Source organism: Bactrocera tryoni, chromosome 3, assembly GCF_016617805.1.
Source record: "Bactrocera tryoni isolate S06 chromosome 3, CSIRO_BtryS06_freeze2, whole genome shotgun sequence".
NCBI lineage: Eukaryota > Metazoa > Arthropoda > Insecta > Diptera > Tephritidae > Bactrocera > Bactrocera tryoni.
In genome coordinates this window covers 38,242,443-38,267,034 of record NC_052501.1, presented here as the reverse complement: position 1 = coordinate 38,267,034, position 24,592 = coordinate 38,242,443, and the positions used below count along the sequence as shown (strand labels likewise).

Here is a 24,592-nt window from a genome sequence, read left to right as displayed (position 1 = left end):
ATGCCTTAAGAACATTTCCATTATTTCTATTTATTGCATTGTGTATGTATTATATTTATTACTCAGCATCATTACTATACCGCTACAGCAACAACAAACTCTAAAATATTATTATAGCTTCCTGTCTTTGGCTATAAATTGGAATCCCTGCTGAATAATAATTACCTGTTTAGTTCCAAATAATTTTTTACGTCTGATTTATTCTATTTTGGGAATTGCAGTATACTAAGCGCATCTTTTACGTTTATGCTATACACTCCTCGTCAATAGGTTCGGCGGATCCGTACTTGCAATAGTATTCAGTTGATAAATTTTATTTTGAATTCAATTAAATAAAAATTTATACACAAAAACCTTGGTTATTCAATGAAACTTCGCAGAAAATATTTAAGAATTAAAAAAATAATATCTGCAGCATTTTCTTAGAGTAACTTAAAATAAGGCAATTTTTAGACGCATCGAAAGTAATTAATTTTTTAGAAGGAAAATAACTTTTTTTACTGTTTTTTTAGTGACTTTTACTTAGAAAAATAAAATAAATATTTTCAGAAACTTAATTTATCTGGGCTTTCATTGAGTGGTAGAGGGAGTGCTTGTAGGTAGCGAAATCTCTCTCCATGAATTTCATTGCTGCAATTAATGCGTCTTTATCTTAGTATTACTTGAAAAATGGGATAGCTTCGCAGAGTTCATATAATAATACAAATCTGACTCTCAATATTGTTTTAAAGTGCTCTCCGTTTATGTTCTGATCACTAAAAATTAAATCAAGTGCTTGTAGGTAGCGAAATCTCTCTCCATGCTAATTGCATTGCTGCAATTAATGCGTCTTTATCTTAGTATTGCTTGAAAAATGGAATAGCTCCGCAGAGTTCATTTAATAATACAAATCTGACTCTCAACATTGTTTTAAAGTGCTCTCCGTTTATGTTCTGATCACTAAAAATTAAATCAATTGTCCCATATAACGTGATAGCAGTAGATGTGCAGCAATTCTAGTAATTTTACGTTCCGCTCGAGAAGTTGGTACTTTTTTCGGTCTTTTAAGTTTTTTCCACATGTCTTTTGGAGCTTTTAAATATTTATCAACAGTTCGGTTTTCGGTGCTTTATTTGTTTGGCAATATTTCGATTCCTTTGAGTGGAAGGAAGTCTATTTTTTGACGTGCCAATAAGCTCAAAACAATAGCTTTTCCCAATTTTGCCGCTTAACGACAAGTGATTGCTTAATTTTTAGTTCTTTGTTATTCTCAACCACTGCTCTCTTTTACATAGCACAAAAAAAATGTGTAGGGCATCTAATCCAATGACTAACCAGAAGTCCACGTGATTACAATGAAATACAGTTCCCGAATGTACAGTTATATTTTCGGAAGCCATACGAATATCAGCAGTTTTTTCGAACAAGATTCGAACTTTGGTAGGAAAATTTTTTGGGCCAACTAAAACATGTCTGTTGGTAAATAGAACATATTGGAACCAAAAAATTTGTGTGTATAACTTAACCAGCAGTGTATATATACAAATAGGTGCATATGTAGTATATTCATATAAAATACCTACAAACGCTTTCTTAAATTTGGATGAATGTTTATAATTAAGTATTACTACCTTCCAATATGAACTTTATTAAGCTATATATGTTTGTATATACCATATAGCATGTTACATAAAACCGTTAATGCAAAAACATAATTTTGATTGAGATGTTACTGCAATTTTATTTCATTCTCCAGCATATAAATGCTCGTTCTGCTTTTTTTGCTACTCAATTATGTACCTTATTTAAAAAAAAAAGTGCACCCTTTATAATGTATTTTCTCCTTAGGTGCTATCCACTTGGCCGGTCCCATTGCCAAGGTTTCGAAAGGTCTTTGCAAGCTGGCGCTCGCTCATTGCGGTCTAACATCGAAGGGCGTGAATCAGATGTCGCACTCATTGTCGCTGAATCAAAGCATTTCCAATTCACTCACACATTTAGATTTAAGTGGCAATAGTCTCAAGGACGACATAACAGTAAGTACAAACAAATATTTATATGGTTTTGTAGTTTTGTCCGATAGAAATAATACTTTTTTCTTGTTTATTTCAAGAATTTACATAATTTTCTTGCACAACCGAATGTTTTGGAACATTTGGATCTCTCATCGACTGATATAACATTGGAGAATGTAAGTACTTTTCAAAAAAACAAATTTATTAGAAATATTTACTTAATATATTCTATATTTACAGTTATTTGGTGCCCTTTTACGCGGTTGTGCAACGCATTTAGCTCACTTAAATGTTTCACACAATTCTTTTAGCACAAAAAAAGGCAAAGAGATACCGCCATCGTTTAAGCAATTCTTCACGAGCACATTGAGTTTAAAACATTTAAATATTGCCGGTTGTAAACTGCCAATGGAAGCGCTCAAGTAAGTGCAGAGTTAATGATATTCAGAAAACTAAACCGATTAGTTAAATAGACCGGTCTAAAAAGTAAAAATGATAAAAATCAGTCACAATAAAAAATAAATACTATAAAATTAATAAATAATAATAAAATAACATAAATTATATTTAAGGCATACAAAGTAATAATAGGTGCATAAAAATAAAGTAATATTTTGAAATTTTATGAGTCGCTCGCTTAGAATTTTATATTATCTCACTAAATCAATGAAATTCTTTGTTTTACAGAAACTTACTGCTCGGTTTAGCCTGCAATGAGTCCACAGCTGGGCTGTATTTAGATTTAAGTAGCAATACGTTAGGTGCCCAGGGCGCGCATGTTTTGGAATCATGCATACATGGTGTACGAGTTTTACAAAGTTTAGATATAAGTGACAATAGTAAGTTCAAGAAGTCGAATAATAGAAAAATGTGTACAATGGAGGCCAAAAAATAGTTATGATTTTTTTTGCAAGCTTTGGCAGTTTATTTTAATTCAATTGTGTATGAAGATGTAGTTCATCTACATCAAAATATTGAATTTATTTATAATTTTGTTCAAGATTTATTGTGATTGGAAAATATTACAAAAATTTCAGAATTTTTTTCGAAATTCCTCTAAAAAATTGAGTATGCATTTTTATATATGTATTTCTATGTAATATAATGTTATACAAGTTTAAATTAGCTTCATAATTTTTGAGGTTTTAGGTTTGCTTATGTTTAAGATTACAACATACTTTGTTATACCTACTTTTTGGCCTCCAGTGTTTGTCATTCGTATGTATAAAATTTTTCAACTACTCTATTTTAAATAGTGTTCGTAACAATTTTTTAATAATTTTATATTTCCTAGATTTGGATGCCGAATTAGCTCCCGTTTTAACAGCGATTTCGAAAAATCCCTCAATACGTACGCTTTACATGACACGCAGCCTGACCGGCATGAAATTGAAACATATTCCCACCGTTATGGACGCGCTCGTGAATCTGATACAAAAAGACGATTTCCCATTGGCGGAGTTGGTGATCTCCGAAAATAAGTTGAAGAATGATATACACGACTTCATTAATGCCCTTGGCAGTAATCAAAGTTTGCAGAAACTAGGTGGGCATCTTGTTTTCTTATTCTTTACTGTCAGGAATAGGAGCCATTAATATAGTTCTTCTCTATTATAATTCTGAAGTGACAGACAGTAGGGTTGCAAATAATGCCTTAAAAATAATTGAATTAACATTTGAATTAAAATTTTTTTCATTTATTAATACCTAATCCCTAAATTAAGTTATTTTCTAATTTTTATTCTCAAATCTCGGAATGAAAAAAAAAATTCCAAATCCGGGTTAAAAAATATAAAAATCTCAATGCCAAAAACCAGGAAAATTTTATTTTTAATCCCGAAAACAAAATTCAAAATTTAATTTTTAGTCGCTATATAATTTTCTATACAAAAATTTTGAAATTGAAAGAATTCGTAACCCTGATTGACAGCAAATCAAATAAGAAACTTGTTTACCCAAAAATATATACTAAAATTCGAATAGTTTCACATTTTGTTCATGCTGTTTCTATATTTTTTCAGACATTAGCGGCAACTATATGGGCGACGTCGGTGCGCGCCTGCTCGCCAAAGCTCTGCAAATCAACAACAAACTGCGCACAATTTACATGGACAAGAACAACATAACACCGCAGGGTTATGGCGACATCGTCTACGCTTTGGAAAACAATCACAGCATGCGCACCATACAATATCCGGTTTTCGACATCACACCACACATGAAAAACCACCCGGAGAAGACCGATGCGATTATGCGCAAAATGCAAGAGCTTCTACAGCGCAATTGCAATGGACTCAAGCGCGCCAACGGACAGGGATTCCGATTGCAACATGGTTTCATGCTTTCCTCAACACATCAGCTGGTCGATAAGCTCGTGGCCGAAACACAAGATAACATCTCGGTGGCTAAGGGTAGCGATTCGTCGGCAGTGCAGCGACTGATCGATGACGCCGAGAACTGCAAACAATTAATGCCAAAATTACAGGAGGCTGTGCGTTGTGAATCGCATCCGGTGGAAATAAAGCTTACACGCATCGCCAGTGATCTCAGCTACACCATACAGGGTTATCTGGAGGAAACATTGGAGACCATGCTGCGCACGGCTGTCGAGCAGTGTCCCAAAACATTGGGCAGTCAAATGGTGGTGCAAGACTTGCGCAAAGCGCTGAGTGAGCGTCTACAAATACCGGAAGATTTTCTACAGAGTTGTTTGCTGAATAACGCCGGCAGTGAGATCATGAATAAAGTGGGGTAAGTTGTTGTTGTTTAAGAAATGTGTGAAAAGCTCGCTCTGTATGAACTGGAAGCTGCTACGCCTAGTGAGACAAACTTGTTAGCGGGAGAGCGTGGTTTTTAGGTATTCCGATAAACATTGATTTTGCTTTTTGTGAAAAAACGAGTTTATAACACAATTATTTCGTAATTAATATAAAGAAAACAGAATAGAGGATTTGTTAAAAATAGTACGATAATTTCCATGAAAAAATGCTTTTTTGTTTATCTCGTCTATTTAATATTTAATTCGTATGCATAAGTCTTGAAATTGATACCAGTTACCATAAATTAAGCCAAAAACAAGAAAAAAATGTTAACTTCGTTTTTACCGTAGCTATAATACACTTCACAGATAAAACAAATTTTGTATGCAAGTAAAATACGTATACTATAGCGGTCCGATATGCAAAATTAGTTCGCTAATTGTAGCCTTGCCATGGAAAACAATATGCTATAGTGGTCCGATATCGGTGATTCCGCCAAATGAGCAGGTTCTTTGGGAGAAAGGACGTGTGCAGAATTTCAGATCGATATTTCAAAAACTGAGGAACTAGTTCACGTATATAGAGACAGACAGACGGACATGGGTGAATCGACTCAGCTCGTCACGTTGAAAGAGTTCGCGACGTAACGTTTACTTCTTAATATACTCTGTTCAGGGTATAATAATTTTAAACATTTTTGGGTTGTAAGTTTAGAGCAGCAACCCACTGTCTCAGTTTGATAATAAGTCGCCCGTGCTTACCTAGAGCTGGTCGCGTCAGTGTGTGAGTATACACAATATTATGTATATTGCTTACTCATTGATAAGATTATACATTAGCGGCGTACTGTATTGTATTTGCGAACGAAATGAGTAAAACAGAAATATGAAAATGAATTGAAGAAATGCGAATGTAAAAAAACACTAAATTAATAATAAAAAAGCTAAGTATACATATAGTGAACCCGTTTAGTGCGGCGTCGAGATTCATTTTATAGCGATATCAAAAATATCCGACAGTATGGAAATCAATAAGCAGAGCTGAGTTCGCGCAAAACAACATCACAAAAAACAAGCAGAGGCAGCAAACAAAACTTCGCAGAATTCTAACTGAAAGTGGAGAGTAAAGTGTAAATCTGTTTCAAGACTTGGCAGCTGGCGCTGTTGTTGTGCTCAAAGCTAAGCATTAGCTCAGTGCGCCTACAACGTTCAACAGATCAAGAGGAGCCACTGCTATACACGGAGCGTCGACAGCTGTTAGAGTACGGTGAACAGCTGGTGGGGCGCTTGGCTCGCGTGTAGTGCAGCATAAGGGAAACACAAAGTTCTTGCAAATCGAAAGTGAAAGTGCAAAATAAAAATAACAAAATAGCAATAAAATTTTTTTTGAAACCAATGGGGCGCGGTTGGTGTAGTTGGTGTTTTTGTGGAGCGCGCAGTGGCAGTAGCAAAATACCAAATAGAACGCTTAGAGAAGAAGCGGATGAGGAAGATGATGAGAATTTTTATAAAGTCCGTTACGATCACACTACCGAGAAGTTGTTGGGGCCAAACGCCTTGACTGTGGAAGCTCCGCTACAGCTAAATGTTGCCAATGTGCCGACACAAGATGACGCGGAAGCGCAAACTGATACCGAGGCATTAAGAAAGTGATTACGTTTGCATTTTTAAACATTATAAAGATTTTCCTGTAGAATATACTATGTGCATACAGCTAAGCCTATGCAATTTAATAAATATATAAATTTTTGCGCGCTTTTACTATTATTTAATGGAAAATTATATTTCTTGCAGTGAAATCGAACAATCATTGGCGGCATCCATCTCTGACCGCGCCACTGACGAGGTGTTGGAGGCGCTCACACGCTATCGGCGCGGCCTGGGCATTGCCGATTCACCATCTGTGCTGCTCGATGAGCCGCAAACACCTGATATTGTGCGCAGCCGTTCGAGTCATGTAAGTAGTTGACAAAATAACCTACAAAATATGTATTAGCTGGAGCAAAGTGCAATAAGCATATTAAATAATTGCAAGCAATTAGTACTAGTTGACTTTGAAAGGCGCTGTTACTTTTTTGTTATACACACAAAAATGTTTTTGCAAGAAAATTTTAGTGTTTTTAAGGTTGTGTAGTGTAAATATGTTAGATAAGCTTATACCGGCACCCATAAAAATTTCCAATTCCTTATCAGTTTTTCATATTTACAAATACTTTACCTACATATACATATATAGTTTGTTGTTGCTGTTGCAATATTGTTTTTTTCGTACACCTTTAGCTTCTTCGTTTGTTTTGCTGTTATCCTACTGCCTACAATGCCGTCATCGCCGGGCGAAATGCTAAATTAATTGTGTATTGCGTGTGTTCAACAATTTGGCGTTGTTGTTTACTCAATACGCCTTATCGCCGTTTGATAAATTTCAAAAATGGTAGTATGGCGCAGTACCGTTGGCATGCAAGCCCATAATGTATTGAAACACTTAAGGGGCATCTAATGCAATATTTTGTCAATTACAATACGCGCATACATCAATGGCACTGAGTGTACGAAGAGTTATTGTATCGCGTAGCTGCGCTCTGTTACTCTCTCAGCGTAAAACACAATATAATTCGTACTCACATGTTTTATGTTCCATAAACATCACACATCCACAAACATATTTATCTTAAGCTGTTAATAAACGTGATTGCAACGTTAAGTCTTGTTGTTGTTGTAGCGGCATTTCACAAAAATTAGTTTACGTTCCCCAAATAATTTTGGTATATTTAGCAGAAAACGAGTTGCATTAACCGTGGAAACAGAATCAGCTTATGTTTGCCAAAAAAACAATATCAACAACACACTTATAGGTTATTATACAAATTCCATGTCGGCTGCGTTGACCGGTGTATACTTGTATATCTGACGTCAAAATCATTTTGCAGTCGACTTAAAAGTTTTGAAGAGAATGAGAGCCTATACAAATTTATGACGCAAAAGTTGTGACGCTTATTCTTAAATATTACATGGAAAATTGTTTCTTAAGCATTCTTTAAACAGTGTTGATTAAAAAGCTTCGTAGAATGCTCTCAAATATTATTTGTATTAAATGTTCCAAATAATTAAATAATTTTGTGTGAGTTGGTAATATTCCTTAGTTTTTATACCCCGAAAACTCAGAAGAAAACGTCGGAGACTCTTAAAATATATACATACATATGTATGTACAATTTGTCAACTATTTGATCACATCTGGGTACCAAAAAAATATTTTTGTTTGCATCTTTTTTATTTGTAATGGTAATCCAATTTTATTTCATATAAAGCCAGCTAAAGATAGTAAATTAAAATTAACACATTTTTTGTTTGATTTGATTGAATTGTTAAAAATATCTTCCCTGCACATGTGATTAATTGGTTGACAAAAAAAATTTTTTTACTTAATATTTAATATGCCCCTTTTTGCTTTGATTACTGCTTCAGTTCTTTTGAGCATGGACTCGTCCACCTTCCTGCAGAAATCTCCGCTAATATATTTTTGAGTAATTTTGAGCCTTCATGAATTAATAAGATTTTGACACTCACCTGACATATCAGAAATCGCTTGATCTCAACGCAAGCATACTCGATTGGGTTGAAGTCTGGCGATTGGGAGTCCATTCGACTACTTCAAATTCATTGTTTTAAAGCCAAATTTTAGCTACACGATAAGTATGTTTCGGATCATTTACTTTGCTGGAAGATGATGTTCGACACGTTTTTGCCTCACACTTCTATCCTCCTGCACAAAAAGATTTTGTGTTTTGTTCAAGGATATCAACATACGGGATGGCATCCATTCATTCATACATCCCTATATCATTACATTATCCCCTCCAAACAATTAACAATACAGCTATGCTAATCCATTGCCACCCATCTTTTCCTTTATGACAATATGACTCGTAAACAGTAATTTGGATGTAGATTTTATGTTTCTTTGCAAATCGGAGTTTCATTTTAAGGTGTCGTTTTGTCATGAGTGGGTTTTCTATTTTGACAAGTCCGTGCGAATACGGTTTTCTGCAATTTCTTCCTGATATCTTCACTTTTCACATCTATTTCATCCCTTTGAAAAATTTCGCTTTCGTTCAGGAGTGTTTTTTATGCATAAAGGGCGCATTGGTTGACTTATTTTTAAAACTATTGAAACTACGCCCCCGGAAACACTAACGAGTCTTGCAATTTCTTTATGCGTTGTGTTTAAATCAATAAGCCTATTCATTTCTTCAATTTTTGTTGCATTAAGTTTTTTTCGCCTTTAGTAATGGCAAATTTAAGAAAATAACAAAGAAAAACAAAAAAAAAAAATACTCACTTTTTACTAAAACTGAAATCTAACTATTCCGCCTCAATTAATTATAGAATAAAAAGAAAAACTTGAATAGCAAAGCAATAATATTACGGCGATCAATACTTTTTTACTTCACAAAGTCAACTAATTGATCGCGTGTCTCTTTCCACATTTATAAATATTTTCTGAAAATTAACGGAATATTTCCAGCAATTGCGCTATTACAAATTGACATTTTATAGGCCTACTTAGTGAACTTATCTTCTTTATTCAACTTATTCAAACGTCTATTTTAACAAAGAAATAACCGATATCGGATATCAGACCGCCATAGCATATAACTGCCAAACAAACTGACCTATCAAACTGAAAGCTTTGTAAGGAAAATTTATCTTCACGAAATTTGACATAGTCTATTAACCAAAGCCTAACTACCATCTTCCAACATATTGTTCAAATCGCTCCACTCTAGCTTATAGTCATACAAACTGCTCGTTAAAAGTAATATAACTTTCTTCTTCTTTTTATACCCTTTTATACGTAGTGGATCTGTGAAGAGTATTATATCTTCAGTGCAGACGAAGTTAATATTTTTTCTTGATTATTATTATTTTTAGTTTTTATTTCTTAATTACCCATTGTGCACGAGTTGACACATTTATTTATTTACTCATGATTACTGGCAGTTTCTTACAGCAATTTATTGTTTTAACTATATGCAGCATCTTGGCGATATTATATGTCAGCGCCCATTCACCTACTTTTTTATCGTCTGACGCTCAGTATAAAGTCAATATTGCATATATCAATATTTGCTGCAAATTTAAAATACTTGAGACTGAAAATGCAACTTTTGTATTTTATTTTATTTAATTAAATTTGTCAAACTCTTCATCGCGTTACCGTTATAAATGTATTATTCTTGCACTTTGTTTTCTAACTTTCTCATTTATTGCTTGCAGGATGCGGATGGCCTGATAATACGCCCCGGACGTGGTTCCGTCTTACCGAAAATGGGTCTGGAATCCCCCACTGTAAGTTTTGCCATCCTCACACACACACACTCCTTTGGATAGACCACATTTTCGATATCATTCAACCTATACATATGTCTACACATATCTATAACTACATATTTGCATAAATTAGAACAGATGCGTGATTCATAGTCATTCCCCATTTAACAACTGAAAGCGCAGCATTAAACCAATACAAATACAGATTGCAATTGCCATATTGTTTAGCAAATGGCAAGCACTTATGAAAATTTCGTGCTAATTTTTCGAAATTCGTGTAACTCTTCTTAGTCATAAATATTGCTTTATATATTTTATTCTATATAAAAACTATATAAATTCTGTATACATATTTATATCAACTAATTCAGAGCAAAGACAGCATTTAATAAAAAAAGATAAGTTTTGCAAAAACAGCAGTCGAAAGTAGCTAACCATCTAAGTGCTCCCACAAACAGACACACACACACTCTCACACATAAATACGCTGATATCAAAAATTGCAATTATTCACTCGCACTTAGATACTCAGTAGTCACCATACACACCCACATGCACACACTTTCAAACATACACATTAATATTATATATTAGTATATTAGTAAGCCAATTTGTGTACAGTAGACCACTACACACACAATTCCACAGAGATTTTAGATGACAACAAAGAGTTTTACTGTTCTTTTCACAATAATCAGCAGATATTTTTATATTAAACGTATATGTATGTATTCATTATATAAAGAAATTAAATTAAAACATTTGTGTTTTGTTTTGTCTTCCCCTTTCTACGTCTGAAAAAAAAAACAAAAAACACAAATGCATTCTTCATCACTCATTTTGCATTTGTTTGAATGTTTGTTTGTCTCTGCATATTTCTACAAAACAAAAATACCGCAAACAACGCGCTTTATCAATTTAATTGTGGTTTTTTTTTAATATTTAAATAATAAAATACTTATTTTAATATATCTTTTCTAACTAAACAAAAATATATTTTTTTTGTTTAAAATATTGTCTTAAAAATTAAAATTTTATAACATTTTTCCAATTCTTCGCATACAACACTAAAAACAACGACAATCATTCCCTCTCAACGCTTTCATTAAAACTTGCAAAATTTGTCGTCTACAAACACTTTACTAATATGCAAAACTATTAACAAATTAACGAACGTCACAAACAAATCAAACCACAAAATGTTCATTCATAAAGAAATTGGAATATCTGAACCTTGTAAGTAGTGGCCTTCATACATATTAATCGCACAAGTGCCTGTATTTGATTTGCTTCTAATTATTCTATGTTGGCATGATTACTGTATGTGTGTATATATTTTTTCATTACTGTTAAAAAGTACATTTTAATGAATTAATATTTAACTAATTTTAATTTCAACGCAAAACTTAAAAAATTATTTCATTAAATTTTTTAGGTTAACCCGAAAAACCTATTAAAAAAATGTTTTTAATTTTTAATTCCAAATACCGTATTTAAAAAAATAATCCCAAGTATATACATATGTAATTAAGGATTAAAAAAAAATTTAAGAATTAATCCTTTTGAACTCGTGAAATCATCTTGAATACTTTTAGAGCACTGAGGAGTGACCTTAAAAATAAAATTTTCAATTTATTTATTCAATTTTATTTATAAACATTTTTAAAACAAAAACAAAATATTTTTTTTAATTCCCAAAATTCAAAATTTAATTTTATTATTAAAATTTTTTTTTTGATCAAAAACAACCCTGTTTGTTATTAAAGCGTTTCTTTCAAGTTCTTTCACTTAATTTTTTTGTTTGTAATTTTCTTTTATATAAAAATATTTGTAGAAAAAATTTTGCTGGATGATAGCTAAAAACCAGTCATCACTAGTAAAACAATGTCAATATGGCACCTGGATATAGTTTTCACCCAATTATAACCAATTCTTTAACTAGATAGACAGTATTCAGAAAGCCTACAATCCAATTGAAAAGTCGTAGACTTACAGCAGCACCAAGCTCATTTCTAATATATTTTAATGAAATCTAATTTAATATAATTCATTAAAGAATAAAATATTTAAATAAATTCAAAATTATTATTTGTAATTATTTTAGTTATATTCTAACCTCATTTCGCTCATATTTCATTAAAAGCATTTCAAATTCTACTCGTAACACTCTTCGTACTCTTTTTTCATGAGATGGAGCTAATCGATTTATTGTGTTCAAATGTAAATTAGTAAATTGGTACTTTCAAAAGACTCAAGAATAGTTTTAAAAGCAAGGCAAAGATAAAAAATAATATTAAATGAAGAACAACTTAAGCGGCTGTAAAATTTAAGCCAACAGCTTAACATTAGCATAACAATTCAATCATTAGTCCCCCATTATAATATGTAGAATTGAACACAATAGAACTTTTAGTCAAATCTCTTACTCATTTGCTTCCGAACTTCTCTTTGCTTTTCTGCCAGCTCTCACTATTTTATTAACTTTCATTCTGTTTTGCACACTCTTGTCATTTGCACGTTTATAAAGCACTTAATTAATTTTTTTTCTCCACTTCCCCTCCCTTACTCCATTTCGCAAATAGGCTACCCCACACATGCCCACCAAGCGTCGTTCGGTGGCGCGCAAAGTGCGTCCTCAGTCCGTCGTGGAGAACCTCAGCTTGGGGCACATACCCGATCTGCTTGAGTCACCTTCTTCACATCGCTCCTCGTCACAGCTATCGCCACGTGATTCGAATGGGATGGGCGCTAGTATTGCCGGCACCACTACAGGGGGTAGCGGCAACGGCTTGGATGATTTAGGTGGTGATGAGTGCGGCGACTCAATAACTGAACTGCCCAGCGCCTCATTTCAATTGCAACATCTGGTTAAAGGACGACCGAAACGCGCCAAGACGCGCGCACCAACGCGGCCGTTGGTTGCGGTGGACAATAGCGCCGGCCCGAGCACCAAAGAGATAGGCGAGGGCTTGGATTTATTCTTTCGTCCCGGTTCGGTGACGCCTACCACGTTGACGCCGCTGATTTCACCCACGTCCGAAGAGTGCAGCTCACTATCGTTTGTCGATAGTCCAACAATGAGTCGTGATGGCAACGGTCATCTGACATCCGAAGAGACTACACCCATATTGGAGGAGCGCAGACCCATTAAGCTGGATCGGCAGTCACCATTGCTCAAGGGTAAATGTTATAACTCAAACCAAAAATTGTTGCTTGAAATCCACTATCCACGTCACGTTAACATTTGCTACTTGCAGGCGTGCCATGGACCACACGTTCGCGTTCGACAGACAATTTGGAAAAATATTCACCACTAATTGGCCGTAAATCGCCGCTGGTGAAAATGCGTACTGAAGGTGGCAGCGTTGCGGCGGGTGATGAGCCCAATTCAGCGCTAAAAGCTCCGGAACGTGAGAATAAGATGCGTTCGCCAAGCAGTGATTCGATACGTAGCCACACTGGTGGCGATGGCATCAGCATTAAGACCACTAACGGTATTATACGCACACCAATAATACTACAAAAGCCACGTCCCTGGTCGGTAGTAGGAAATGAACCCAAAGCGCCTGGTGCTAACGACTTCCAAAGCAGTGACTCTAGTAAAACGACGCCGGAAAAGCTCGATGAAGGTAAGCGTACTATCTATTTATAAAATGCGTTTTTAACTTGCTTAATGGTTTATAAATTACAGATGCTGAATCCATATCGTTTAGTCAGAGCAGCAACAATGTTGGCAGTGCGCCAGGTAAGCTACGGTTTTTATTTATTATATTTATACCCTGAACAGGCTACATTAAGTTTGCCACGAAGTTTGTAACACCATTTGAAATATACATATGTATGTATATACAATTATATAAATGATCAGCATGACGAGCTGAGTTCAGTCATGCCGGTCTGTCTGTATATTGTTTTTTCACAAGATTGTTGTCCAAGGCAACGATATCAATTGTTCAGATCGAGCCACTGTGGCAGCTAAACAAACTGACTGATCAGATTTAAATTCTACGGCACAACCGAAGTTAACACTTTAAATGACAATTTTTTTTATAATTTTTCTAATTTATTTCTTTCTATTTAATGCTGTTGATATTAAATAAATATTTAATTCGCTTTTTCGCCTTTCTTATAGGTCCCACATTGGAGAAAAAATCTGTAAGGGAGCTTGCAGCAGGCTTAAGCCGCTTGGGTACGTACATACATTTATTCATAAAAGTGATATGCTAGCATACTTTTGAATGGACGTATTTTGAATGTCTAGTGAACCAGTGAGTTGCAAAAAAATTCTTCTTACACATTTGCGGTTATTCGGTTACAAAAGTAAATTTGCACGAAACTTTATTTTTTTGCACCAGACTTCTTCCAAAATAATTTCTTTATTTATTTTCTTCTGTTTACGTATTTACATTTATGTTCCTTATTCCTTTACTTTTTTGTTTGGTTGGCATGCAAATCGAATCGAAACAATTTAGAACTTCCAATGAAGCCACAAGTGTTGCCGAGAACCCTGCTTACCGGCGCATCGGCGATATCCAAGTCATCGTCGACCTCGCACATCACCAGCACGAACAGTAGTAGCATTAGCAGTAGCAATAGTGCGAGCAGTCGAAGTAGTAGCACTACTACAACAACAACAATGCTGCAAACGCAGCGCATGAGAATAACAAGTAATAGCAGTAGCAGCAGCAGCAGCTCTACCACAACAACGACGAATACCGCATCGTCAAATGCGACAAACGGCAATGAGAATCACGAAACATTGCTCACTAAAACAGTTATCACGGAAAACGGCAACGGCAGCAGCAGCAGCAGTTTCATAACCAACGAAATCATTAACATACGTAACGGCACCAACAGCTGCAGCACCGCCACCACCCACAATCGCGATAGCACCAACACAAACGCAAGCGAAAGCAGCAATGTGGATCGGCTGAGCACTGGCAGCAATGCCTCTAGTTTGGGTATACCCATTGGTGGCTTTAAGCGAATTGCGGGCAAAGAGATTTCCGCTTTATTCGAGGTTTGAACACGCTTTTTTGGAATTACATATAATATACATTATGCGAAACCAAGTGCTCTTTGTGGCTAACGTCGAGTTGCTTTCGTTGTGTTGAGCGTTCATTGAAAGCCGATAACTAATAATATGTGTACATGTGTGTCCTTTTCATTGCTGTTCAGTGTCTGTCTAACATGCGGTAAACAACCTATTTCTTCTTACTTGCATACGTGTTTGTCAAAGCATACTGTGCAACACAGGAACTACATCCATCAACGCTTGACCGTTCGCTTTCTGAGGTGCTAAACTAATGAAAACAGAAACCATAACTATTTATAAACAAAAATTAAATGCAAGCATAAGTATCTTTAGAAAAGCGTGATTAACTTAAAAAGCTTTGTATTTACTCTTCGCTGCCGTACGCCATTTGAAATTGCTATAAACGAAAAAAGTTGAAAAACTGGCTTAAAACACTATTTGGCGCTTCACGAATCTTTGATGCTTACTTTAATGTTTTATGTGTGAATATACATACGTACTATGTTTTTATTTTTGTAACTAAACTTGCATTTTGCATAAGTTAACTAACATTTGTGTTATTACACCGTTATTAAGCTTTATAACTATTCATGTTGCTGAAGCAAAGTTGTATTTATAAATTGTTCATGAATGTATTGTATCCCGTTTTGTTTCATTGTGCGTGTTCTAAGTAACTATTGGGATCTATAGCGACTCTTAAATGTCTGTAATTAAGTAAGAAAAAAACTGTTTCTAAAATATTTCTCTGCTTTTTAATAACTTTGGTACATAAAAAGGAACTTTTTGAGTTCTGACAAATTTACGAATTCTCAACACTCAGCATCACATAAATATATTCGGACTAAGATTTTATTATACCGAACTTATATTTGTCGAATACTTCGGGTTTTCAATCCTAATGATCACCAAGCATGCTTTTATTGGAGAGATTTGTGTAATTAAGCTTAAATATTAAAAGTTATTATTAAACCTACTTGTACTTTTCAACGGTAAATACGCTGTCTTAACAAAGTTTATATAAGTCTTTCGATTTCGCTTTTTTTTTGGTTGAAGTTTAAATTTTTGCTTGACATGATCAATAAAATTTAAAAAAAAAATAATGTTTGAAGTACAACTCTTAAGATCCCAATGCATGCTATATTTCGTTCATGAATTTATATTAACTAAATTATAATGTATTGCAGATATGTTTGTATTTATTTTAAAGTTAATTACGTAATTAAATGTACATATGTGTTGTGTGTACTATTTACATACATATAAATGTTATCACCTTACAATTAATGTACTGCTCCAATATAAAGTTTTATCTGCCTGAATTGCATTTTCAGGAGACATTAGTTGAAGGCCTACAACGCTCTTCGACTCGACGATTATTTAGAGACACACAATATACAAAAGAAGATGTTGTTGATTTGTGAGACATTTAAAATAAATAATTTTCAAAGTAAAATACAGAACTGCAGCGTAGCAGATGCATCGACAGCAGCAATATGTGGTAGTAATATTGATTTATGTAGCAAAAAAACAGTAGAAAAGAACTTAATATAAGAAAAATTAATTAAAGGAAGACAAAATATTTAAAGGAAGAACAAATCACATTGTCGCATGTGTTTAAATGTCAACTACGAAACAATGCGCATGGACATGGACTAAAGCCAATAACAAATACGAAATTAGAATTAAAGAATTAAAGTGAAAACAAATTTTTAGAATTCCATGCGATCGATTGGTCTAAAATTGTTTATATTTATTTTCAATTACTTCGCGATTTGTGCAATCTTCACAAGCCTTATTTTGTAAAATTGATCAATGTTTTTTAAATTATATTTATATTTTACTAATTTTAGTTGCATTAATGATATATTATATTTCCCGATTTGCAATTGGAGAATATTTCAAATATAAATTAAAATTTTATATAATGTGTATATGAAAAAGTGTTTATAAACTTGTATTTACGTTCTCATTTCTATCAGTTTATCTTAACTTCGATATTGGAGCGTTATGTGCGTGGTTTAGTTTTTAGTTTATGTATATATTGAATATGCTGTGTTTCATATTTCGACTTGAACTAACATTTACAATAAATTAATATTAAAATAAAGAATTATAAGGTGTGTGTGTGCGCGCGTTTTATATTTTACTAAACTTGTACGTATTTACATATGCTGATATACATTTCTAATTACCCAAATATGTATGAATATGTATGTGTTGATTTTAAGTGCCAATCATATTTTATAAACAAATAAATAACCTACATAAAGGGAATAAATAAAATATGAAAATTTGATGAATAAACACTGGCTATTTAAAATAAAAAATGAAAACTATGTGGTAACTAAAAGAAGATACTTTTTTCAGAAATGTTTTTAGTAATAAATTTTATGTGCAAATACGCATTACACATATATATTTTTATAACTGCTTCCATTCAATTGCAATAAGTTTCTGCACTTGTTTTAAGTCTGACAAACTTTCCAAACTGAATTTGTATTTTGGGAGCTTAATTGAATAATGTAAATTTTTAAAACCTCAGAAGTGGAGTGCTTTAGTAACTAGTCGTAATTGGAAGAATTCAGAAGAAAACATTGCTTTTACCACTTACTTTTTGTTCATAAATTTTGCTTGATTAGTGAAGTTTATTTTCTTCTAAATATAAATATTATTAGAACGATAAAATGACAATCTTCAAATGCATTTGTGGGATAGAAAGCGTTTGCTTTTAATTTCATGTTAAGCCAGAATTGTGTTCCAGATTTATTTATTTGTACAAATAAATCAACGACATATACTATCTATCAAAATTTTTTACAAAAAAAAAAATAGAATCACTTATTATCCGTAAACAATATGTTAATTTATATGCCACAATTAACAATACAGAAATAATGAAAAAAAAGTTGACGAAATTTTATACTACGAATTTGTGACATAGAGAAATGTAAACTTCAAATTAGGTATACTAAAAGAAAGCAACATTTTACGTTAAAATAAGAACGAGGAAATAACAAATATGTATTTCCTTATATAAAAAACATGGAAAATTTTTGTTCCGTTTTGGATTTTGGAATTCTGAAATTAACTTTCAGTAATATATATGGCGCTTGTCAGTTTGGAACAAGCCCCAATTTCTAGTCCCCACCTTGCAATATAAAAAACAAACATTAACTGCACTGAAATATATATTTGAATCAAATATTCAAATAAACGATATAAGAGTAGCCTAAACACAATAACAAATGTTTCACAAAACGAGTATAATAATTAAAAAATAAAATTCAAAACGTTATATAATATGGTTTTATTTCAAATATATAGCATCTGTATTAAATCAACTCATTTGTTTATCCACATTCCAATTGAGATAATAAAGAGTAAAAAATGCAACCATGTGTGGCTTTACGAACTGGGCAGCACTTACACATTTGACAGGCGGCTTGTCAAATGAAGTTTTTACTGTATCTGCCGCTTGTCCTCATTGTAGTTTTCAATTGTTTTGCTATTTATATGATAAACCAATAAATTCACGTTAAAAATAATATATTCAATATTACATTAAAGTGTTAGTACAAAAAGTGTCACATATACATTAGAAAAAATATAGACATGGTGAAACTTACGCCGGAGCTTGTTAATCAGTCAATGCAATATATAAATCCATGCCGGGAGCGAGAACTGGATTTGCGCGGTTACAAAATTCCACAGATTGAAAATTTAGGAGCCACATTAGATCAATTTGATACGATAGATCTTTCCGACAATGATTTGCGTAAATTGGATGGCATACCGTTCTTGCCGCGTCTGAAATGCCTGCTACTCAATAACAATCGTATCCTGCGTATTGGTGATGGCTTACACGAAGCAGTACCCAATTTAAGTTCAATTATCTTAACTGGAAATAATCTACAAGAATTAAGTGATCTGGAACCACTTGCTTTGTTACCTCGTCTTGAAACACTTTGCTTACTTGTAAATCCTGTTTCAACAAAACCCTATTACCGCGAGTACATGGCTTTCAAGTTTCCTCAATTGCGTTTACTAGATTTTAGGAAAATCAAACGGAAGGACCGTATTGAAGCTCAAGAATATTTCCGAACAAAACAAGGTAAAGATATGCTGAAGGAAGTGGCAAAGAAATCGAAATTAAATGCCTCAGCCGCAGCTGCTGAAGCCGGTGGTAAATCTGGAGTAAATGTAGCAGCAAGAACTGCCAATCCTGAAGACTTGCAACGTATAAGAGATGCGATAAAGCGCGCAAACTCACTACAAGAGGTGGAACGGCTATCTCGTATACTTCAAAGTGGACAACTGCCCGAAAACTTTGAACTGGAATTGACTCAAAACGGTGCGACGCTAAATGGTAATGCGATTGGCGGTAGTAGTAGTGTTGAAACTATGGATTATTAAGTTAAGCCTTGCTTATAGTTGATTTAAAATGAATTTTTCTTTACAATTTTATGAAGATTTGTAATAAAAAATGAATTAAAGACAAAAACAAGTTTTAAGAACTAACGGCAACTAAACGTTTATTTTTTCATAGAAAAATTTAAACACGTACGATAGTGGTACATTTATGCAGCACATCTAAAGACAAAATGCTTAGAAATGCAGAAACGTGTGAGGAACGAGCCTCAGTGTATAATTAATTACGTTTGTCGTAAATTTTCTAATTGTATTAACTAATAGTTTTAAAATTATGATGGTCGAAAGCTATACATTTAACTGTAAGGAACTGCTTAGATAGTTGGAGACAAATCGGTCACCTTTTGACATTTGCTGAACCATTTCGCCCGGGGACCACTGGCTTTTAACATATTGCATTCATAATGGGATAAAATTTTAATAGATATTTTGTTGATGTGCTTAAGTCTGTGTTGTTTTGGTTTAAAACAAATCTGCAATCCTTAACTTTGGGAACTGCTTTATGACAGCTCCTTCTCAGCCATTATAGTATCATAATGCAGTCCAGTATAGAAAATTATCCACGTCACAAGAAAACCCGCAAATGACGTCATAAAACCCTCTTTAACCAGCTCCCAAGCGCCTCCGTAAGCCTCCTCATCAATACCTTGGAAATTTATGGAATAAATGTACACAATGCCACAACTGATACCAGCGAATCTATAGAAACATATGAGAAGTTTTTATGAATTTACATATGATGTATTGTTATTGGGATATTCCTTACAGTACTAAGCCCAGGAAGCCCTTTAATGGCACAATGCCCCATACTATGCCTAAAAGAATGCCAAAAATCTGTCTCGCCCAGTAGATAACGTCTAAGAATTCATCCTGCAAGTGAAAACATTATTGAAGGTGTGACAAAGTTCTTTCTAATTACATATTTCATTTCATTGTACCTTCATAGGCATTATTAACTTACCTTGTCTGGCCATTCGGAATTCGCTTTCAACGCCCTTGAGCAAATCTCTGAAAGATTTAATGACTTTGGGCTGCCATTGCTGTTGCGTTCAATTGTGTTAGTTCTTGTTGACATTTTAGTAATGTGCTTAATTAAATGGAAAGCAGAATTAAAATAAATTAACTAAAGTTAATCTCGTGCAATGATTAGAGAAAAACTCCAGGGACGTGTAAGTAAATTAGTAAATGTCACTTTGACATTTCGTTTTCAGTGAGAACAGTTGTCTTCACATCGTTGCCGTATTGATGCAATTATTTAACTGACAGCTTGAATGCAATTACTTTCCGTTATTGTATTTGAATTTTTCTAGATATATTTTATAAATATCAGATACTGAAATCACGAAGATTACTATATATTATTAAATAATATAGCTTCGTTGAATCAGTAAATTTTATAGATTTTCCTTAATAAACATTTTTTAGAAAAGTAAGGATCAAAGTTAGTAACATAAGACCAAGAATAAACGGAATGTTTTTTATGCGTTTGAGCTAATATTCAATTAGCGATAATATACTCTGATTAGGGCAAGTTAAGGCTGTCACGATGTATGTAGTATCCAAATGGAAAAGTCGGAGGTCGAATAAAAGACTTATATAAATGACAAGCGAGATGAGTTGAATCGATTTGGTAATGTGCGGCAGTCTGTCCGTCTAGACCCACAGTTTTAGAGATATCCTCAAGAAATTCGGTACAGATTATTATCCAGGGCATCGCTGCAATCGCCTGACATACATACTTATTATTCAGATAATATTAATAGATCCACGTTACACCAGAACATATTACTCAAGTCGAATGAGAATAATGGGATTTATGTATGTTGTTGCACGTCGACATTTAATGAGCCAAGCCCAGGTGCCTCAAATGGTCACGACAGGGAATAATAGAGGCAGTAGGTATCCCAAAAGAGATGAAAAATATGTTGTTTATTTGGTGCTTCCGCGCTTTCTCCAAATTTTACGCTGAGCGACTTATTTTTGCTTTCAAACATATGTATGTATGTATATAATAGCGTAATTTATGCTTTCATAAGTTTTTATGACAGATAAAGCAGTAAACTCAATAAAAAGCTGTTAATTTTCCAAATAAAATTAACTAAGTATATTCACATATAGAAATTAAACAACAAATCATAACTAAATATAGCGAGATATAAGTATGCATGTGTGTGTTCCTCTAATCCTACAACGAGAAACCAAAACTGGTATGACTTCCAAATATTTAAGTACGTGTAAAATTGATCCTTAAAATTCGGTTTTATAGAAATCATAAACAGTCTCGCTAATTTTTTCTCCTAACGGTCGTTGCAAAGGTCCACAAGATATTTTGCTCAACAGCAAACGAGCGTCTCTTTCATCTGAACACAGTTTGTAAGCATCAAATAGTAATCGCGGAGTGGAATATACCTCAACGATCGCTAATGCTTTTTCCAATGACAATGAATGCAACTGTAGCAATTGTTGTACAAATATTTCTCTCACTGTCAATTGTGCTCCACGCGCAGAATCCTCGTACAAAGCACGAAATTTCAATAGCCCTATCATACTAGCTGAAGCACGAAATGGTCGCAACTCTTCCTTGGTTGTACTAAGTAGGACTTTTTCTCTAAAACAACGTATCAATGTATTCGTTACACTTTGCAAATGCTTCATAGAACGAAAGTTGTTTTGTGTATGTGCAATTTTGAATCCCGAATGTATTTGTGTATTTACAATTGCTTGTTGCAAAGATTCCATAGGCAAGCCTAGATGTTCATTATCCCCATAATCTTCTACTAAGTATATAATGTTTTGTATGCCACATTGACGTAAACGATGTTTTTGTTCGTGAAATCGACCATCCCGTATACTTGAGGCCAAGTCATCGAATCTTTTACGTTCCACAATATATGGAAGAACAAGCTCATTACCTTCTTGGTCACGAGCAATCCAAAGAAAATCACCAATTGTCAGACGTCGGACCTCATACAATACTTTAAAACTTTCCAAGTAACTACGTGTTTGATCTAATGAACGTTTGTTTTTACCGCTTGTTTCTTGTGTATCAACAAGTAATATAATACGAAAGCTCCCAGGACTCATAATGACTTGTCGTTGGCGCTCTTCTTCTTCTGCTATTGCCTTTTGCTCCTTTTTAGTGAATTTCGGTTTTAATTTCTTTGGAGATTGTTTCCGCTTGGTTTTTTTGACTGATTCCACAAGTTGTTTAACATCTGATTCAAATGTCTTCATAGCAGGTTGTAAAGGCGACTTCTGTTGTTTTTCTCGGTACAAACGAAGTTCTTCGTCGATTAGATTGCAGAGTATGCTACCAAAACCCCTAAGGATAGCACATTCCCTTCCTGAAGACAATGGAAGTGGATAGCTCCGAAGGGCTATTAAGGCCTCGCGAAGTTTGTACTGTGATTTCGCATTACGACGTTCTGCATCTTCTAACCACTTCTCGAGCCACTTTTCAAACAGAGGATTAGGCTGTTTCAATGTGATTTTTAAACGTTCCGCCATACAATCAACCTTTTATTTTTTCACTGTTTACAAACAGCGACTAGTTGAAATGTTTGTTTACTTTAATTATATTTTCAACAGTGCAGCCAAGTTCAAAAACAGCACGGATTAAATCAGCTGATTTTGACATATTGAACATGTTTCTAATTTTCTTCATGTTTGTTGTTGGTTGTAGTTAAATAATTGAAAATGATCAGAGCATCAAATTTTTTGGTAAATATTTCTCAAAATGTGAGATGTAAGTGAACGTTCGGTATATATTCGAATATATTATTATCGTATATAAATGTCAATTGTTTATTTTTTGTTTAGGTACACGGCAATTTTCTTGCACGGCGATACGTGCACTTGATCAAAAATGGCGTGAACAAAAAGGACTGCCGGGAAATCCAAATGCCTTTGGACCACTAACGAATCTACCCGACTATAGTTTTTTGGATGGCCGTGCCACTCCACTTGGTGTATGTTAACAAGCGCTTAACTACAATTGTAACTTTAATTGTATTATTTTGCAATTTCGTAGTCTAACCAAAAACGCCGCTTGAAGAAACAACAGGAGATCGCTGCTAAAATTGTGACACTAAGTGGTGAATTAGATTTCGCAAAGAAACGATATGCTCGTATACAAACTGAAGAGGCGGCCGCAAAAGAAAATGTTATAAAGAACAAGCTGAAACCCAAGGGACATTTGCTTCTCAAAAAAGAATAAAAAGGTGACGCCTTGTTTTTTTTGCATAATTCATAGCTCAATATAATTAAAAGTTTTTATGTAATAAAGTTATATACCAGAATGCATACCGAAGTTGTTAACATAAATTACAAGGCTTTTTCTTTCCTGATAGCAATTTTAAAAACTACATTTATAACAAATTTACGACAAAAACATGAAAGCAAATGAAATATACTAATATAATAATATGGAAGTTGTAGACAAATTTCACTATCTTCAAACCAATATAAATACTGAAGGCAAAGACAGCCTTAAATTATATACTAACGGTCATTTGCTACGAAGCACCGATATGGTCGCTTAGATGTGGTGGAACGTACGTTGAAAGGATGTCTCTTGATCTCTTAAGGCCTAGGAAAGCCAGCATACTTCCGGATAAGGAACACACTATACAATTTCTGCTAAGACGCTTTCGTAGTCTCACATCTAGTCCATATTAATGTATTGTACTGAAAATTGTACTCTCGATATTATAAATCACTGGTTACAATATGCCGCTCTAGTTATATTCCAATTCTTAACTCTGGTAGAGGAGTAATGCTCTCTTCGGCGAAAAGTCGATCTTCCAGCAAGATACTTCTCCAGCACACAGTTTCATAGTTGCATATGCTTGGCTGTCTAGAAGTCGTAATTTGAATCCACTGGACTACAGTTTTGTGCTTAGTTTGTAGTTTATAGAATGCCTGAGTGGAATGTGAAGTATCAAAAAATTCTCGGTGCCAGCAGCGCCGTCAATATCTATAGAAACTCAGAATGCTGCTATTTATGAATGATCGAGTCATTTAAGGGATTCTGTGAAACAAAAGATG

The 24,592-nt window shown here is 34.0% G+C and overlaps 5 protein-coding genes across 7 annotated transcripts in view; 3 read left to right on the top strand and 2 right to left on the bottom strand.

Annotated features, from left to right (window-relative positions):
• The window catches only part of LOC120772857 (F-actin-uncapping protein LRRC16A), an 87,073-nt gene extending 70,427 nt beyond the window's left edge, over positions 1-16,646 (top strand). The window contains exons 11-25 of one of the 3 annotated variants that reach the window (XM_040101674.1): positions 1,828-2,015; positions 2,093-2,170; positions 2,235-2,416; positions 2,682-2,833; positions 3,289-3,540; positions 4,016-4,745; positions 6,547-6,709; positions 10,030-10,101; positions 11,299-11,319; positions 12,666-13,263; positions 13,341-13,712; positions 13,775-13,828; positions 14,216-14,272; positions 14,556-15,103; positions 16,450-16,646. In XM_040101674.1, coding sequence (XP_039957608.1) covers positions 1,828-2,015; positions 2,093-2,170; positions 2,235-2,416; positions 2,682-2,833; positions 3,289-3,540; positions 4,016-4,745; positions 6,547-6,709; positions 10,030-10,101; positions 11,299-11,319; positions 12,666-13,263; positions 13,341-13,712; positions 13,775-13,828; positions 14,216-14,272; positions 14,556-15,103; positions 16,450-16,539 — 3,557 coding nt within the window. In that variant the 3' untranslated portion in view covers positions 16,540-16,646. The remainder of the gene's footprint in view (positions 1-1,827; positions 2,016-2,092; positions 2,171-2,234; positions 2,417-2,681; positions 2,834-3,288; positions 3,541-4,015; positions 4,746-6,546; positions 6,710-10,029; positions 10,102-11,298; positions 11,320-12,665; positions 13,264-13,340; positions 13,713-13,774; positions 13,829-14,215; positions 14,273-14,555; positions 15,104-16,449) is intronic. The other 2 variants (XM_040101675.1, XM_040101676.1) reach the window with 2 other exon arrangements.
• A 1,934-nt stretch (positions 16,647-18,580) lies between these two features.
• Positions 18,581-19,589, top strand: LOC120772129 (probable U2 small nuclear ribonucleoprotein A'). Its single transcript, XM_040100545.1, has one exon. The coding sequence runs from the start codon at positions 18,731-18,733 to the stop codon at positions 19,529-19,531; it is 801 nt and encodes a 266-aa protein (XP_039956479.1). The 5' UTR covers positions 18,581-18,730; the 3' UTR covers positions 19,532-19,589.
• Positions 19,590-19,623: 34 nt separating this feature from the next.
• Positions 19,624-20,728, bottom strand: LOC120772130 (respirasome Complex Assembly Factor 1). The gene is made up of 3 exons (XM_040100546.1): positions 20,508-20,728; positions 20,313-20,416; positions 19,624-20,245 (listed from the first exon to the last, which is right to left on the bottom strand). The coding sequence occupies exons 1-3, from the start codon at positions 20,619-20,621 to the stop codon at positions 20,047-20,049; spliced, it is 417 nt and encodes a 138-aa protein (XP_039956480.1). The 5' UTR covers positions 20,622-20,728; the 3' UTR covers positions 19,624-20,046.
• Positions 20,729-21,626: 898 nt separating this feature from the next.
• On the bottom strand, positions 21,627-23,108 carry LOC120772717 (crossover junction endonuclease MUS81). The gene has a single exon (XM_040101466.1). It carries the CDS (start codon positions 23,051-23,053, stop codon positions 21,794-21,796), a length of 1,260 nt encoding a protein of 419 aa, XP_039957400.1. The 5' UTR covers positions 23,054-23,108; the 3' UTR covers positions 21,627-21,793.
• Positions 23,109-23,227: 119 nt separating this feature from the next.
• Positions 23,228-23,869, top strand: LOC120771546 (39S ribosomal protein L52, mitochondrial). Its single transcript, XM_040099601.1, has 3 exons — positions 23,228-23,291; positions 23,366-23,514; positions 23,577-23,869. Exons 1-3 carry the CDS (start codon positions 23,243-23,245, stop codon positions 23,760-23,762), a joined length of 384 nt encoding a protein of 127 aa, XP_039955535.1. The 5' UTR covers positions 23,228-23,242; the 3' UTR covers positions 23,763-23,869.
• The last annotated feature ends 723 nt before the right edge of the window (positions 23,870-24,592 follow it).

What these genes read in the sequence shown, in the direction of transcription:
- LOC120772129 (XM_040100545.1), top strand. Translation starts at nt 18,731, where the DNA reads ATGGTGAAACTTACGCCGGAGCTTGTTAATCAGTCAATGCAATATATA.
- LOC120772717 (XM_040101466.1), bottom strand. Translation starts at nt 23,053, where the DNA reads ATGGCGGAACGTTTAAAAATCACATTGAAACAGCCTAATCCTCTGTTT.
- LOC120771546 (XM_040099601.1), top strand. Translation starts at nt 23,243, where the DNA reads ATGATCAGAGCATCAAATTTTTTGGTAAATATTTCTCAAAATGTGAGA. An exon ending in TATTTCTCAAAATGTGAGAT is followed by an intron (nt 23,292 to 23,365) that starts GTAAGTGAACGT and finishes TTTTTTGTTTAG; the next exon opens with GTACACGGCAATTTTCTTGC. An exon ending in GCCGTGCCACTCCACTTGGT is followed by an intron (nt 23,515 to 23,576) that starts GTATGTTAACAA and finishes GCAATTTCGTAG; the next exon opens with TCTAACCAAAAACGCCGCTT.
- LOC120772130 (XM_040100546.1), bottom strand. Translation starts at nt 20,621, where the DNA reads ATGTCAACAAGAACTAACACAATTGAACGCAACAGCAATGGCAGCCCA. An exon ending in ATTCCGAATGGCCAGACAAG is followed by an intron (nt 20,417 to 20,507) that starts GTAAGTTAATAA and finishes TTTCACTTGCAG; the next exon opens with GATGAATTCTTAGACGTTAT. An exon ending in GGCTTCCTGGGCTTAGTACT is followed by an intron (nt 20,246 to 20,312) that starts GTAAGGAATATC and finishes ATGTTTCTATAG; the next exon opens with ATTCGCTGGTATCAGTTGTG.